At 32.0% G+C, this 16219-nt stretch overlaps 1 protein-coding gene across 1 annotated transcript; it reads right to left on the bottom strand.

Annotated features, from left to right (window-relative positions):
• Window positions 1-13694: 13694 nt before the first annotated feature.
• Window positions 13695-14345, bottom strand: LOC146872910 (uncharacterized). The gene has a single exon (XM_085657595.1). The coding sequence runs from the start codon at window positions 14343-14345 to the stop codon at window positions 13695-13697; it is 651 nt and encodes a 216-aa protein (XP_085513721.1).
• Window positions 14346-16219: the final 1874 nt, after the last annotated feature.

Here is a 16219-nt window from a genome sequence, read left to right as displayed (position 1 = left end):
GGCACCCCAGGGCTCCATACTGGAACCGGATTTCTGGAATATTTTCTACGACGGCATCCTACGTATGGCAGTCCCCGAAGGCGCTTTCTTGGTTGGATACGCAGATGACCTTGCAGTTGTCATAACCGCAAGAGACACGGAGGGGACACAGCTGCTGCTCTTCCAGGTCATGCGGAGAGTTACCTCCTGAATGGAAGACGACGGGCTATTTCTAGCTGCCCAGAAGACAGAGATTGTGCTAATTATGAGGAAGCGCAACATCACCTTGCGCAGCTTCATTGTAGGAGATGCGGCGGTCCAGGCTAAGTCGGCTGTCAAACATCTAGGTATAATGCTCGACAAAACCTTAATAATGGCGAGCACATACTCAGGGCAGTCGTCAAGGCAGCAAAGGTGGTAGCCTTGCTTGACACACTCATGGTAAATGTCAACGGGCCCCGACCGTGCAGGTGGCGACTGCTGATGCGCGTCGCCGAAGCAGTGATGCTGTACGGCGCTGAAGTCTGGGCCGAGGCGCTGTAAAAGGAGAAATATCGCAAGCGCATAACCGCGGTACAGAGGAAGGGCACTCTCCGAAAAGCGTACTCCTACCGCACGGTCTCTGAGCCCGCGGTGCTAGAGTTCACGGGGGGAATCCCGATTGATCTACTAGTCCAAGAGAGACTATTCGTCTACCAGCAAAGGTGTGTTCTGGGAAAGATGGTGGCATCAAGGCTCGCCAGGTCTACCAGCATCGAGACCTGGCAAAGCAGATGTGAACAGGAGCATCTGGGCAGATGGAAGGCCCGACTCAGCTAGGTAAACCGGGAGGTGGGGGAGATCGACTTCTAGCTCACTCAATTTTTGATAAGGCATGGTCTGTACTGCTCCTACCTCGCAAAAATGAGGAAGGTAGCAGACGGCAACTGCCCCTATGGAGACTCGACCTTCGACGACACCCACCACACATATTCGAATGTGTTAGGTGGAGCGTCGAACGACTCGCCTTGGATCAATACCGCGGAAAAATCTCGCCAAGATAAATCTCGCCATTGACGTGAAAATGCTCCGAAGTCAGGAGGATTGGAACAAAGTGGCCCGGTACGCCAGGACCACGTTGCGCAGAAAAAAGATGGAGATGGGTCGCACATACACCCCCAACGTTGCTCCAAGCTCCTGCTCCGTAAAGCCGAAGGGAGAGTCCGGTAATGAAAACTGATGCAGTGGCGCCATCCTGAAGTAATACTACATGGCGGTGACGGGTTGGTTTTACTATGCCACTATGATGGACATGTGATTAATCGCTAGTGCCTATTCCAGAGGTGAGCCCAACACTACAGGGACCACAATGGGGGAACCAAATAGTGAAGGGCTCTTCTGAAGGACAGGGTACTTGGGTTAGTGCGTAAAGAGTAGCATTCACAGACCATCAAAGAAAAATTTTTATTATTATTATTATTATTATTATTATTACTATTATTAATTTTATTATTATTATTTTTATTATCTTTATTATTAATATTATTATTATTATTATTATTATTATTACTATTATTATTATTATTATTATTATTATTATTATTATTATTATTATTATTGTTATTGTTATTGTTATTATTATTATTGATATTATTATTATTATTGTTATTGTTATAATTATTATTATTGTTATTATTATTATTATTATTATTTTTATTGTTATTATTGTTATAATTGTTATTGTTATTATTATTATTGCTAGCCTTATTATTATTATTCTTTTCATTATGATTATTATTATTATTATAATTATTATTACCATTATTATAATCATTATTATTATTGTTATTGTTAATATTATTATAATTTTTATTGTTATTATTATTATTATAATTATTATTACCATTATTATTATCATTATTATTACTGTTATTGTTATTATCATATTACTTTTATTATTAGTAATATTACTTTTGTTTTTGTTAGCATTATTATTATTATTGTTATTATTATAAATATTGTTACTCTCATTAATATTATTAGTATTGTCATTGTTATTATTATTATTATTGTTATTGTTATCGCTATTATTATTGCTATTATTATTATTATTATTATTATTACTATTATTATTATTATTATTGTCATTGTTATTATTATTATTATTGTTATTATTATTATTATTCTTATTTTCATTAATATTACTATTATTATTATTTTTATAATTATAATTATTATTATTATTGTTATTATTAGTATTTTTGTAATTGTCATTATTATGATTATTGATATTGTCATCATTATTATTATTGCTATTGTTATTATTGTTGTTATTGATATTGTTATTGTTATTATTAATGTTATTGTTATTATTACTATTATTGTTATTGTTATTATTATTGTAGAAGATATTCTAAATATTATTATTTTTTTATAACCATTATTATTATTATTATAGTTATTGTTATTGTTATTATTATTGATATTATTATTATTTTTGTTATTGTTATTATTATTAATATTGTTATTGTTATTATTAATATTTTCTTTGTTATTATTATTATTATTGTTAATGTTATTATTATTATTATTGTCATTATTTTTATAATTGTTATTATGATTATTATTAATAGAATTATTTGCTATTATTATTGCTATTATTATTATTATTATTATTATTACTATTATTATTATTATTATTGTCATTGTTATTATTATTATTATTGTTATTATTATTATTATTCTTATTTTCATTAATATTACTATTATTATTATTTTTATAATTATAATTATTATTATTATTGTTATTATTAGTATTTTTGTAATTGTCATTATTATGATTATTGATATTGTCATCATTATTATTATTGCTATTGTTATTATTGTTGTTATTGATATTGTTATTGTTATTATTAATGTTATTGTTATTATTACTATTATTGTTATTGTTATTATTATTGTAGAAGATATTCTAGATATTATTATTTTTTTATAACCATTATTATTATTATTATAGTTATTGTTATTGTTATTATTATTGATATTATTATTATTTTTGTTATTGTTATTATTATTAATATTGTTATTGTTATTATTAATATTTTCTTTGTTATTATTATTATTATTGTTAATGTTATTATTATTATTATTGTCATTATTTTTATAATTGTTATTATGATTATTATTGATAGAATTATTATTATGATTATACTTAATAATATTATTATTATTATCTTTATTAATATTTTTGTTATTGTTATTATTATTATTATTGTTATTGTTATTATTAATATTATTGCTATTGATATTATTATTATTTTTCGTATTATTATTATTACCATTATTATTATTGCTATTATTATTATTATTGCTATTCTTATTATTATTATTATTTTTAATGTTATTATTATTATTGATATTCTTATTACTATTATTCTTGTTAATATGATTATTATTACTATTATTATTAATATTATTAATATTATTATTATTATTATTATTATTGATATTGTTATTATTATAATTATTCCTGTTGTTATTATTATTAACATTGTTATTGTAAACATTATTATTGTTTTTGTTATTGTTATTACTATTATTATTGCTATTCTTATTATTATCATTCTTGCTATGATGGTTATTATTATTATAATTATTATTACTATTATAATTAATATTATTGTTATTGTTATTACTATTATTCATGTAATTATGAACACTTTCATTATTATTATTGTTATTGTTCTTACTATTATTATTATTATTGTTATTGTTGCTATTATTATTATTGTTATTGTTATTATTATTACTATCGTTGTTGTTATTGTTATTATTATTGATATTATTATTATTGTTATTGTCATAATTATTATTATTATTATTGTTATTGTTATTATTGTTATTGTTAATATTATTATTTTTGTTATTCTTATTATTATTAATATTGTTATTGTTATTATTATTATTATTTCTGTTATTCTTATTATTTTTGATATTGTTAATAACAATATTATTGTTATTGTTATTAATATTGATATTGTTATTATTATTATTATTGGCGTTGTTATTATTATTATAATTGGTATTAGTATTATTATATTTATGGTTATTATTATTATTTCTGTTGTTGCTATTATTATTATTATTGTTATTGTAGTTATTATGGTTATTGTGATTATTCTTATATTATTATTCTTATTATTATTATTATTACTGTTATGATTATTACTATTTTTGATATTGCTATTATTATTATTGTTATTATCAATATTACTGTTATTCTTATTATTATCATTATTGTTATTGTTATTATTATTATTTTTGGTATTGTTATTTTTATTAATATTGTTATTGTTATTATTATTAATGTTATTGTTATTGTCATTATTATAGTTAGTGTTATTAATATTATTATTGTTATTGTTATAATTATTATTTTTATTGTTATTAATATTATTATTGTAATTGTTATTCTTATTAATTTCCTTTTTGTTATTGTGATTACTTTTGGTGTTATTATTAATATTCTTATTGTTATTGTTATCAATATTGATATTGTTATTATTATGATTATTGCCATTGTTATTATTATTATTATTGCTATTGATATTATTAATATTATTGATATTGTTATTATTATAATTATTGCAATTGTCATTAATATTATTATTATTGTTATTGTTACTGTTATTATTGTTACTTTTGTTTTTTTTATAGTTATTAATATTGTAAATGATATTGTTGTTCTTATTATAATTATTATATTTATTATTATTTTTATTATTGTTATTACAATTACTACTGTTATTGTTATTATTAATATTATTGCTATTGTTATTATTAATATTATAATTATCGTTATTATTAATGTTGCTGTTGTTATTATTATTATTATAATTGTTATTGTTACTATTATGATTATTGCTATTGTTATTATTATCATTATTGTTATCGTTATTATTAATGACGTTGTTACTATAATATTGATTGTTATCATTATTTTTATCAATATTGTTTTTGTTATTATTTTTATTATTGTATTTACATTTGTTATTACTATTTGTTATTGTTATTATTATTTTTATTAATATTATTTTTGTTTCTGTTATTATTATTATTATTGTAATTATTATTATTATTATTATTATTATTATTATTATTATTATTATTATTATTGTTATTATTATTATTATTATTATTATTATTATTATTATTATTGTTACTATTATGATTATTATTATTACAATTATTATTATTATTATTATTATTATTACTACTATTATTATTATTATAATTATTCTTATTTTTATTATTATAATTATTATTATTATTGTAATTGTTATTGTTATAATTAATGTCATTGTCATTAATATTATTATTATTGTAACTGTTATTATTATTATTATTGTTATCGTTTTCACCATTATTATTGTTATTGTTATTGTTAATATTATTGTTAATATTATTATTATTGTTATTGTTATTGTTATTTTTATTGATATTATTATTGTTATAATTATTATTGCCATTAATGTTATTATTACTATTATTGTTATTGTTATTATAATGTTTAATTTAATTATTATTATTATTGCTACTGTTATTATTATTATCACTGTTATTGTTATTATTATTATTATTATTGCTATTGGTATTATTATTATTATTGTTATTGTTATTATTATTATTTTTGTCATTGCTATTATTATTATTATTGTTATTGTTATTGTTATGATTATTGTTAATGCCATTATTTTTATTATTATTGTTATTGTTATTATTTTTATTATTGTTAATGTTAATATTATTATTACTGTTATTGTTATCATTATTATTATTGCTTTTGTTATTGTTATTATTATTGATATTGTTATTATTATTATATATGTTACTGTAATTATTATTAATATTGTTATTGTTATTATCATTATTTTTATTGCTATTGTTATTATTATAGTTATTGTTATTGATATTATTATTGTTATCGTTATTATTATTGTTATTACTATTATTATTTATATAGCTGTTATTATTGTTGTTGCTGTTTTTTCATCGTTATTATTGTTATTGTTAGTAATATTATTATTGTTATCGTTATTATTAATATTGTTGCTATTGTTATTATTATTATTATTGTTATTGTTATTGTTATTATTGTTGTTATTATTATAATAATTGTTAATGTTAGTGATATAATTACTGTAATTTTTATTATTACTTTCATTATTGTTATTGTTATTAATATTATTATCGTTATTATTATTATTACAGTTATTGTTATCATTATTATTATTGTTATAATTATTACTTTTATTTTTGTTAATGTTATTAATATTAGTATTATAATCACTATGATTATTATTATCATATTTATTGTTATTATTATTATTATTGTTATTGTTATTATTATTGTTATTACTATTATTGTTGATATAATTATTATTATTCGTATTGTTGTTATTATTATTTTATTATTGTTATTGTTAATGTTATTGAGATAATTACTGTAGTTTTTATTATTACTTTTGTTATTGTTATTGTTATTAAATTTATTAATATTATTATTATAGTTAATGTTATTGTTATTTTTATTGATATAGTTATTAATTTTACTTTTGTTACTGTTTTTAATATTATCATTGTTATCGCCCTCAAATTTTTATTATATTTACTGTTATTATTATTATTATTGTTATTGTTATTTTTATTATTAACGTTATTGTTATTATTATTATTATTATTGTTCTAGTTATTTTCAATATTTTCGTTAATATTAATATTATTGTTATTAATGATATTGTTATTGTTTTTATAATTGCTATTATTTTTAATATTGTTATTGTTGTAATTTTTATAATTGATTTTGTTATTATTATTGCTATTATTATTGTTATTGTTACTGTAATTATTATTGCTATAGTTATTGTTTTTATTATTATTATTGTTATTGTTATTATCATTATTATTATTATTATTTTTATTATTATTATTATTGTTATTAATATTATAATTATTATTATTATTATTATTATTATTGGTGTTATTATTATTATAACTATTATAATCGTTGTTTTCGTTATTAATATTATTATCGTTATCATCGTTATTATTATTATTATTATCATTATTACCTTTGTCATTGTTATTATCGTTATTTTCGTTATTATTGTCATTAGTATTGTTTCTATTATTATCGTCGTTATTATTATTATTATTAACGTTATTATCGTTATTATCTTTATTAACGATATTGTCATTTTATCGTATTTCCCATATTATCGTTATTATTATTATTATCATAATTACCGTTATTATAATTATTATTATTATTATTATTATTGTTACTATAATTATTGTTTTTATTAAGGTCATTATTTCCATTAGTGTCGGTATTTTTATTATTTTCGTAATTTCTATTATTATTATTATTATTGCCATTAATAGCGTTATTAAAATTATTATCGTTGTTATTTTCATAATTATTCTTATTACTATTACTATTATCGTTATTAACTTCATTATAGTTATAATCGTTATTATATTTTATAATTATATATATTATTTTATTATTATATATATTTTATTATAATCGTTAATATTATCACTATAATTTTATTGCCGTTATATACGTTATTATAGTTCTTTTTTTATAATGTTAATTATCGTTATTGCCGTCATAATGGTTAAAATCCATTTGATCGTTATTATTGTCGTTTTATGCGTTAACGTTATTATAATCGTGATTATTATCGTTTCAGCATAATTATCGTAATTATCGTGATTATTGCTTTAAAGTTATTATCGTTGCTGTCGTTATTATTATCTTCCTTATCATTATTATTTCTGTAATTAACGCCTTTATGATTATTATCGTTATTATTGGTATTAAGATCATTATTATTGTTATTATCTTTAATATCGTTATTATTACTAATATCGTTACTGTCGTTATTACCATAATAATAATTATAATAATAATAATAATAATTATTATTATTATTATCGTTAATATTATTCACAATTTTATTATTTAATTAATATTATTTATATTAATATTATCCAAATTGAAGTAATTATTTTTATTATCGTTATTATTATTATTATGATCATTATTATCATTATTATCGTTTTATCGTTAATATCGTTATAATTATTAATATTGTTATTGACGTTGTTATGATTTTCATTATTATTATTATTAATATTATTCTTATTATTATAGTTATTATCGTCATTATCGTTGTAATCGCTATTTTTATTATTATCGTCATTATTATCGGTTTTAGCATTGTTATCGTTATTATCCTTTTTCTTGTTGCTGTCATTATCATTTACCTTATTATCATTATTTTCTTCATTATCCTTATTACTGTTATTATCCTCATTATCTTTATTTCTATTATTATCGTTATAATTAATATTTGTATTATTATCTTTATTATAGTTATCATTGTTAATATTATTATTATTGTTAGAAACTTTATTATTGTTATTATCGTCATTATTATTGTAAACCTTATGACTGTACATGTTGTTATTTTTATTACTATCGTTATTATAATTATTATGGTTACAATATTTATAAACGCTAATTTAGTTAGTATTTTTGTTATTACCGTTACTATTGTAAATATCATGATTATATTATCGTCATTAACGCTATTATCGATATTATCGTTATTATCGTTATTATCGTTATTACCTTTATTATCGTTACTATCGTTATTATTATTATTACGATCATTATTACGGTTATTATCGGTATTTTTATTGTTATCTTTATTTTTATTATCATTATTATTACCATTAACAGAGCTATTATCGTTATTATCGTTATTATCGTTATTTTCGTTATTATTGTAATTATTATTAATGTTATTATTACTATTATCGTTGTTATTATAATTATTACCGTATGTTACGTTAGTTTTTCATTGTAATTATTATCTTTATTAACGTTATTATCGATATTATCTTTAGTAACGTTATTTACGTTAGTATTGTTATATTGTTCATTATCCTTAATATCGTTACTATCGTTTTGATCGTTGTTTTCCTTAATATCGTTATTATCGTTATTATCGTTATTATTATTATTACTATTTTCGTTATATTATTGTTATTATCGTTGTTACCGTTATTACCATTATTGTGGTTATTAATATTGCTATTAACGATATTATAGTTATAATCGTTATTATCGTTATCATTGTTATTATTATTATTATCGTTTTATCGTTATTATTACTATCATTATTATTATTGTAATTGCTATTGTCGTTATAATCGTTATGATTGTTATTATTTCTATTATTAATATTATTATTATACTTCCCCTCCCCTAATAGAAATGTCACCAAATCCGACGTTCGTGTTACTTCCAGAGACAATCGCATAACTCTCTCTAGACTAATCGAGTATTTTCCAAGTCCTATAGCCGTATTGGTTCTAGAGGCATACGCATAACTCTCACTCGCCTGGTCGGAATAGTTCCAAGTGGGACATTCGTTTTTGATCGGGTTGCATACGCATAGATCTCCCTAGACTAGTCGGATTATTTGCAATTCTGACAGTCATATAGGCCCTTGATGCTCTCGCATAACTTATCCTGGAATATTCGGATTATGTCCAAGTTAGGCTGCCGCATTGGTTCAGTAGGCATTCACATAACTTCCTTCCAACTAGTTGGAATATTACCATGTTCAATAGCCGCATTAGTTCCAGAGACACTCGGATAACTTTCCCTAGACTAATCGGTATATTTCCAGTTCCGATTGTCGGATTGATTCACAAGACACTCACATTGCTTTTTCTTTACAAGTCAGGATATTTCCAATCCGACAGTCTTATCTGTTCAAGAGGCAGTCTCATAACTTTCCCTGGACCAGATGGAATATTTCCACGTCCGACAGCCGCATTGTTACGAGAGACAATCGAATAACGTTCAGTCGCTTAGTGTGAATATTTCCAAAACCGATAGACGCAATGTATCGGGAGTCACTCGATCAATTGACAATTTACAAGTCGAAATATTAGCAAGTAGGACAATAGCTCTTTTTCTAGAGGCAGTCGCGTATCTTCCACGCTACTAGTGCGTATATTTCCAATGCAGACAGCCGCAGTAGTCCACTAATTGATCGCATAACTTTCCCGCGAAAGTCATCAAGCCCGACAGTCTTATAGGTCCAAGAGGTATTCCCATAATTTTACGTTGACTACTCGAAATATTTCCAAGACCAACAAGCGCTATTGTTCCATTGTAACTCGTATAATGTTCCCTCCACTAGTCGGAATATTTCTAAGGACGACAGTCGTAATGGTTCGAGCAGCACTCGCATATCTTTCCGTCGGCTACTGGGAATATTTACAAGTCCACCAGTCGCAATGAGTCTGCAGTCACTGGCACAATTTTTATTCGAAAAATCGAAATATTACAAAGCCCCACAACAGCATTGGTTCAAGAAGCGCTCGCACAAGTTTCTCTCGACTTGTATGCAATTTCCAAGACCAACCGCCGCATTGGTCCCAGACTTACTCATATAAATTTTCCTCGAGCAGTCGTATTATTTTTAAGTCCTACAGCAGCATTGGTTCGAGAGGCTTTCGCAAAACTTATCACGGACTAGTCGGCATACTTCCAAGTCCAACAGTCGCATTGGACCAAGAGTCACTCGCATGACTTTCACTCAACGATTGTGAATATTTCGAAGTCTTACAGACGCATTGGTTCGCAAGGTATTCTTTTTTGTTTCGCCAGGATGAAAAATCTTCATAGGCACCCAGAGCCCGATAATCAGGGAAATGTCGGATTCAACACGCCTGAGAATACTCTCAGGTTCGGATCGCCTTCCAACTAAAAACCTCCCGATCTTTATTGCTAACACGCTGAGGAGAAAGAGGGTGGGCGGGGTCGCGCGTAAGCGTATTACAAATACGCCCAGTATCCCTCCTCGGTGAGCTAGGCCTGTATTCGCCTTGATCTCATAGTTTCATCGCCATTCATACAAATATGGCGCACTTGATAGGGACCCTCGAGCCTCCGGAGACGCAATTGCTCCATAACTATATACATATTGACCAGATCCGCACCCCATGTTGCTCTGACCAGAACCATTCGCGCCTGCATTCACACTCAATGTATACACATACTCGCACCTAGAGAGTAGCGACGCGTAAACCAAGCGCAACCTGAGCAGCTCAGAGCCTTGCGTGAGGTGGCCGCGCTCGAGCTACTCTCCCATGCGGCCTATCGTTCGCACACCTGTCTACATACACACCCGCACCCTCACTCATAATTCCTTCATCTTGTGTCCGTTCCCTGCGTCTCTCAGCATCTTCCTTTGCACGGGTGATCCGCCCTGCGAAGGTCTGGAAGGCCTCCCATCTCCCCGGGACAGTCAAGGTGACCCTGACTATAATGGGATGGGTTTGCTGCCCTACCCTAATCGCACCGATTTGCTCATTCGTGGTATCCGTCCACGCCGGGCAGCCAACCAGGGTGTGCTCAGCCATATCCTCATTCACCCCGCAGTGGAAACAACATGGGGATTGAATCATCCTTATCTTATTTAAGTACGCTGAGAAATAGCCATGTACAGTCATCAGTTATGTGGTGTGAAATGTCGTTCCGATCAAGAACGTCCTACCAATCCATTCAGCTAACCATTCGGCGATAGGCGCCCTCGCACGCACTCCCCTTGCTGCTGGAGCTCATACAAGTCCAAGTCCCTCAGGTTTCCACGCATCTATTGCCCTCCTTCTGGCAAGAGCATAGCCATAGTAAACGGGGGAGCAGGTCCCTCCGCGTCTCTAACAGCCGCATACTTCTCCGTCAGCCGGGGTGCCAGATTAGCGAGAGGGAAGATACCCTCTATCATCATAGCCGCGTGGAAGGAGACTGTTCTATAAGCACAACACCCGGATCGCCACCTTCCTCTGGATGCACCGAACAGCCCGCACGATCCTCATGTCTCCCACGATGGCGCGCCACCACACAGGATTTGTATATGTTGAGCCCCATATAGGAGTATCGAGTAGAGCACGCCGCTGTTGAGTCATCGCTTCATCTCCCCCGCCCGTGAAAGATCTGAATTAGCCTCCTAACGCACCAGAGGAAATCCTCTGCTTTAGGGATTAGGGCCTCGAAGTGAGGCCTGAACGACATTCTTGAATCTATTTCTATGTCCAGGTATATAACGTTTGTTGTAATTCCTACGCAAACACCTCTAAAGCAAATCTTAGGGGGCAGGTCATTCCTGCGTCTGCAGAAGGGAGAAGCAGGGAAGGCCATGGCCTCCTTCCTTTGTGACACCACTTTAAGACCCAACCCCTCGATCACCTCCATCAAAACGTCCAAGCCACGCTCAGCGTTTATGATAGTCTGAGACAGGTTCCATCCCGATGACAGGACGGCCGTGTCATCCGCAAGGCAGACAACACTGGAGCCACCTGGCATCGGGATTCGGAGGACACTGTCATAGGCAATGTTCAATAACGTAGGGCCCAAAGCGGATCCCTGTGGAAACCCACAATACGCATGTCTTTCCACGGCGCGTCCATTTCTGTTTCTATATGTTACGGCGTGATTGTCTAAGTAAGTCCTGATGATGTGCACCAGGTAGCTTAGAAGGTTATTCCGCTCCAATGCCCTAAAAATAACGGCCCACTGCACAGAATTGAAAGCGTTGGAGATATCCAGACTCATCAGGATAACCACTTTTCTGTTCTATGTCGATACCTACACAAATTTATAAGCATGGAGGATGGCATCTACAGTAGATCTACCCGTTCTAGATTCATACTGTGATGTCGCCAGGGTCCGAATCGCCTCTGAGTATCTGTTAATCCGGCCAACAACTATACGCTCGAATAGTTTCCCCAGTTCGCCAATCACGCGTATGGGCCTATTTGATCCTAGTGAGTCTGAGAGTGCATCCCTTTTCTTTTTGATCAAAACAAGCTTCACTATCTTCCACGCTGACGGGAACTTTCCAGTCCTCAAGCATGCAGAGAAGCACTGCGCTCACCATTTCCCACAGTGTGTCGATGCAGCACAAACAACCACACCTGTTATCCCATCCAGTCCAGGAGCCTTCCATCCTTTTCCTTTCCTGGCGGCAGCCAAGATCATCTCCGCAGAGATAGTCACCCCCTGCGAGTGCAGGCTCCTGTTGCTCATCAGTTCCCGGTCCTCCTGGGAATAGTTCAGAGAGTATATTCTCTGGTACCTCATCCTCCAGGGTTTCAGTTACTGGTGGGGCATAAGGCAGAAGGTTCCCAAAACGAATTTGTAAGTTCTTCCTCATGGATCATTCTCTTCAGTTTCTAACAGGTCCCTCCAGGAGTTCTCCTTGGCTTCCTTAATGGCCCTAGTTAGTGCGCTCCTTGCGTTCCTTCGGGAGTCCAGGCACGGCACTATATCCTCCATATTCTTCTTTTTCCAGGCCCTGAAAAGTTTCCTTACTGTGGTCCTTGCAACGGCCCTAGGGTTCGTTAATTCGTCCGTCCACCAGTAAGTACATTTGTACCCCCACCCGGGACATGGCCGTGTCGCACGCTTGTTTCAATGTTGACTGTGCCCACTTTACAAGTTTGTCTGCGCTGTCCGCACTGGCCGTATTCTCCCCGCGCATAATATCACTCATCCGTTCTCCTGAAATGGTTGCAGCAACCAAGTAGTCCACATCAAGAGAGTTATCTTTCCAACGAGGGAGCTTTTTATGTTGTGGGCGTGAATTTCAGAACTGTGTGGTCTTGTGACTATAACTAAATCTAACATATAGGCGGTCCGACAGGGATTCAGCCTCATCCACCCTCCAGTCCGTGAGACGGTCGCCAACTTCCGGCGTGCACCACGTTAGATCTATAACGCTCGACCCCGGTGGTCGAACACAGGTCGGATAGCTAACCCAGCTCAGCAGACCCAGCTTCATTCTGTTCGCCCAGACGCAGAACAACTCACTCCAACGGTTACTCCTGCCTTCCAGATCTCTTCTGCTGAACCGGGCATTAGATTCGCCACCCACCAGCTCTGAGAGGGTGGGGAAGGTTGCTAAGAGCTTTTCGATCTTATCAAGGATTCTAGAAAATATGTTAATGTTCTCGCTGGGAAGAAAGTAGACCGAAACTTTCAGCGAGTCCCCCAATTTAACTGCTACATAAAAAAGACCCCGATGCACCATGCAACAGGGCATTTCACATTCGTCCACGAGCACCGCTGAGATCGATCTCTCTTCTAGGGATGAGAACCCCCTCTCATCCCCAGGAGAAACCCACCATGGCTCCGCAATGATCGCAATCTTCACACTGTCTTCGCTCTTGGGCTGTGCCAGTAAGTACTGAGCACGTTGAGCATGGTTCATGTTTATCTGTAGAATAGCAGAGGTCATTGCCTATTAACCCTCTGCTGCTTCTGCACCTATTGAGGTGCTCGGTTCACCTTGTTCAACCTCCATGTCTTCATGCACTCCCCTCCTCTCGGTCACTCTCACTGTCCTCGCTGCTGTTTTTTCAGTGACCTTATGCGGATCTTCTTGGATAGTCTCAAGGCAAACATTTGGTGCCCTCCCGAAATCCTTGTCTATCCATTTTCTAGGAGGCACTACCGGGCACCCCCAAGAACCGGCACGGTGGTTGGTCGACTTCTGGTCAACGTCTGCACGTACCGTACACTCAGGTTTATCCTTGCATAATTTGGCCAGGTGGCCAGGATTCCTACAAATATAGCATAGGTCTGTCCTATGCTTAGTGGCCGGGCACACTAAAGCAACATGTCCTAGCGCCAGGCACCTAGTGGTGGCATCTGAGGTGCTGCTGCCTGGGTCCATGCATTCTCACCGATGTCCAAACCATGTTTATTCTGCCCTTTGTAGGGCAGCCCGTATGATGGGCACTGAAGCCGAGACAGTGGCCTCGCCTAGTCTACCTCTACATATTATTACTTCCCCTACATTTATGAGGTTGGGGTCCGGTCCGGAATGCACCTCCATTAACTCGTTCCCGATGACGGTCTTGTTTGTAGCCGCATCCTGTTCTACCAACTTTATGGTGCTTGTGCACAGAGGGCGAGTAACCCGTGCTCCCGGGACGGCATTCCTCAAGCCCTCTGCCATCCTGTCAGCTTTCTCATTTGCCCCTTTGCCTCGTACCTGCCATGTAAAGACACCCGCAAGGCCATGCTGCCGATCCCTAGGTCTTTAACACTTAGCATGCGGGAAACATATTTTGTCGTTTTTTGCAGTCTGTCACGGGAGCGCGGGTCACGTAAAAATACGTATTTACTAGATTTGTGGATAATACCCGCCAACCAACATAAATCTACTAAATGCGCATAAACATACATATGCGTGTTGTTTAAGTTGTTTGCTTTGTTTTTGAATACATTGTAAAATTTCAAAAATCTCTTATTTTTGTGATCTTGTAAAAATATCATTTTTTGTGTTAAATAATCATACAGTATATATTTAAGTGTAAAATAAAAAAAATTTAGTTCATAAAATCGAAGTTGTTTTCGATTTACTGCGGTTTTTCTGAATAACCAAACATCCACACGATTCACGCAAAGACGGCCGCTGCGGACGTAAGTTGACGGCGAACTATACCCGCATCGCAAGTATTAATGTGTATGTTCTTCCTGGCCAGGAGTAGTGCGCCTCTGTGCGTCGTCTACTCGGCACAGGATAGGGAAATTGCAGCGACCTCCTTTTCCCTTTACCTCCTCTTCATTCTACCTTGCGCGTCACTCCTCTTCTTCCCCCTTTTCCAGGGGACTTCCTGCTCTCGCAATGGGTGAGGGTCGTAGTCTCCCTCCTTTGATGAAGCCAGGTGAGTGCATTCACTTCCCTCCTTTGGACTCGTTTCCTTTTGCGGCTTATAACCTCCACAAAATTCTTCTTCGGGCTTAGTGCCTTCATCACACTCACCTGTTTCGGAGATGGTCGAGTTGTCTCAGGTCAGAATGTGGAGTCTTGTTGTAGCTTACCAACTGCAGTCGCTGCTCTATTCGATGTCAGCTGCCGCTGCTGCTGCAGCCGATGCTGCTGCTACTGCAGATGCCGCTGTTATTGGATAATGCTGACAACCTTTGTAATCATCCTCACCGAATCGATTAGCTGTTCCATTTCTGGCGTCATTGCTTGGCTCCTCTCAGCCGAGGGGTTTACCGATACTTTCCTCTTATCCTTTTTAGACTGGTAACATCATCAATTAGCTATTGTGCAGTTCCAAGGCCCTGAGTTCTGCCTTTAACTACGTCATGGCCTCC

The sequence above is a fragment of the Vespa mandarinia genome, chromosome 6 (assembly GCF_050613455.1).
Source record: "Vespa mandarinia isolate Hongniang chromosome 6, ASM5061345v1, whole genome shotgun sequence".
NCBI lineage: Eukaryota > Metazoa > Arthropoda > Insecta > Hymenoptera > Vespidae > Vespa > Vespa mandarinia.
This window is presented reverse-complemented; position numbering and strand designations above follow the sequence as displayed.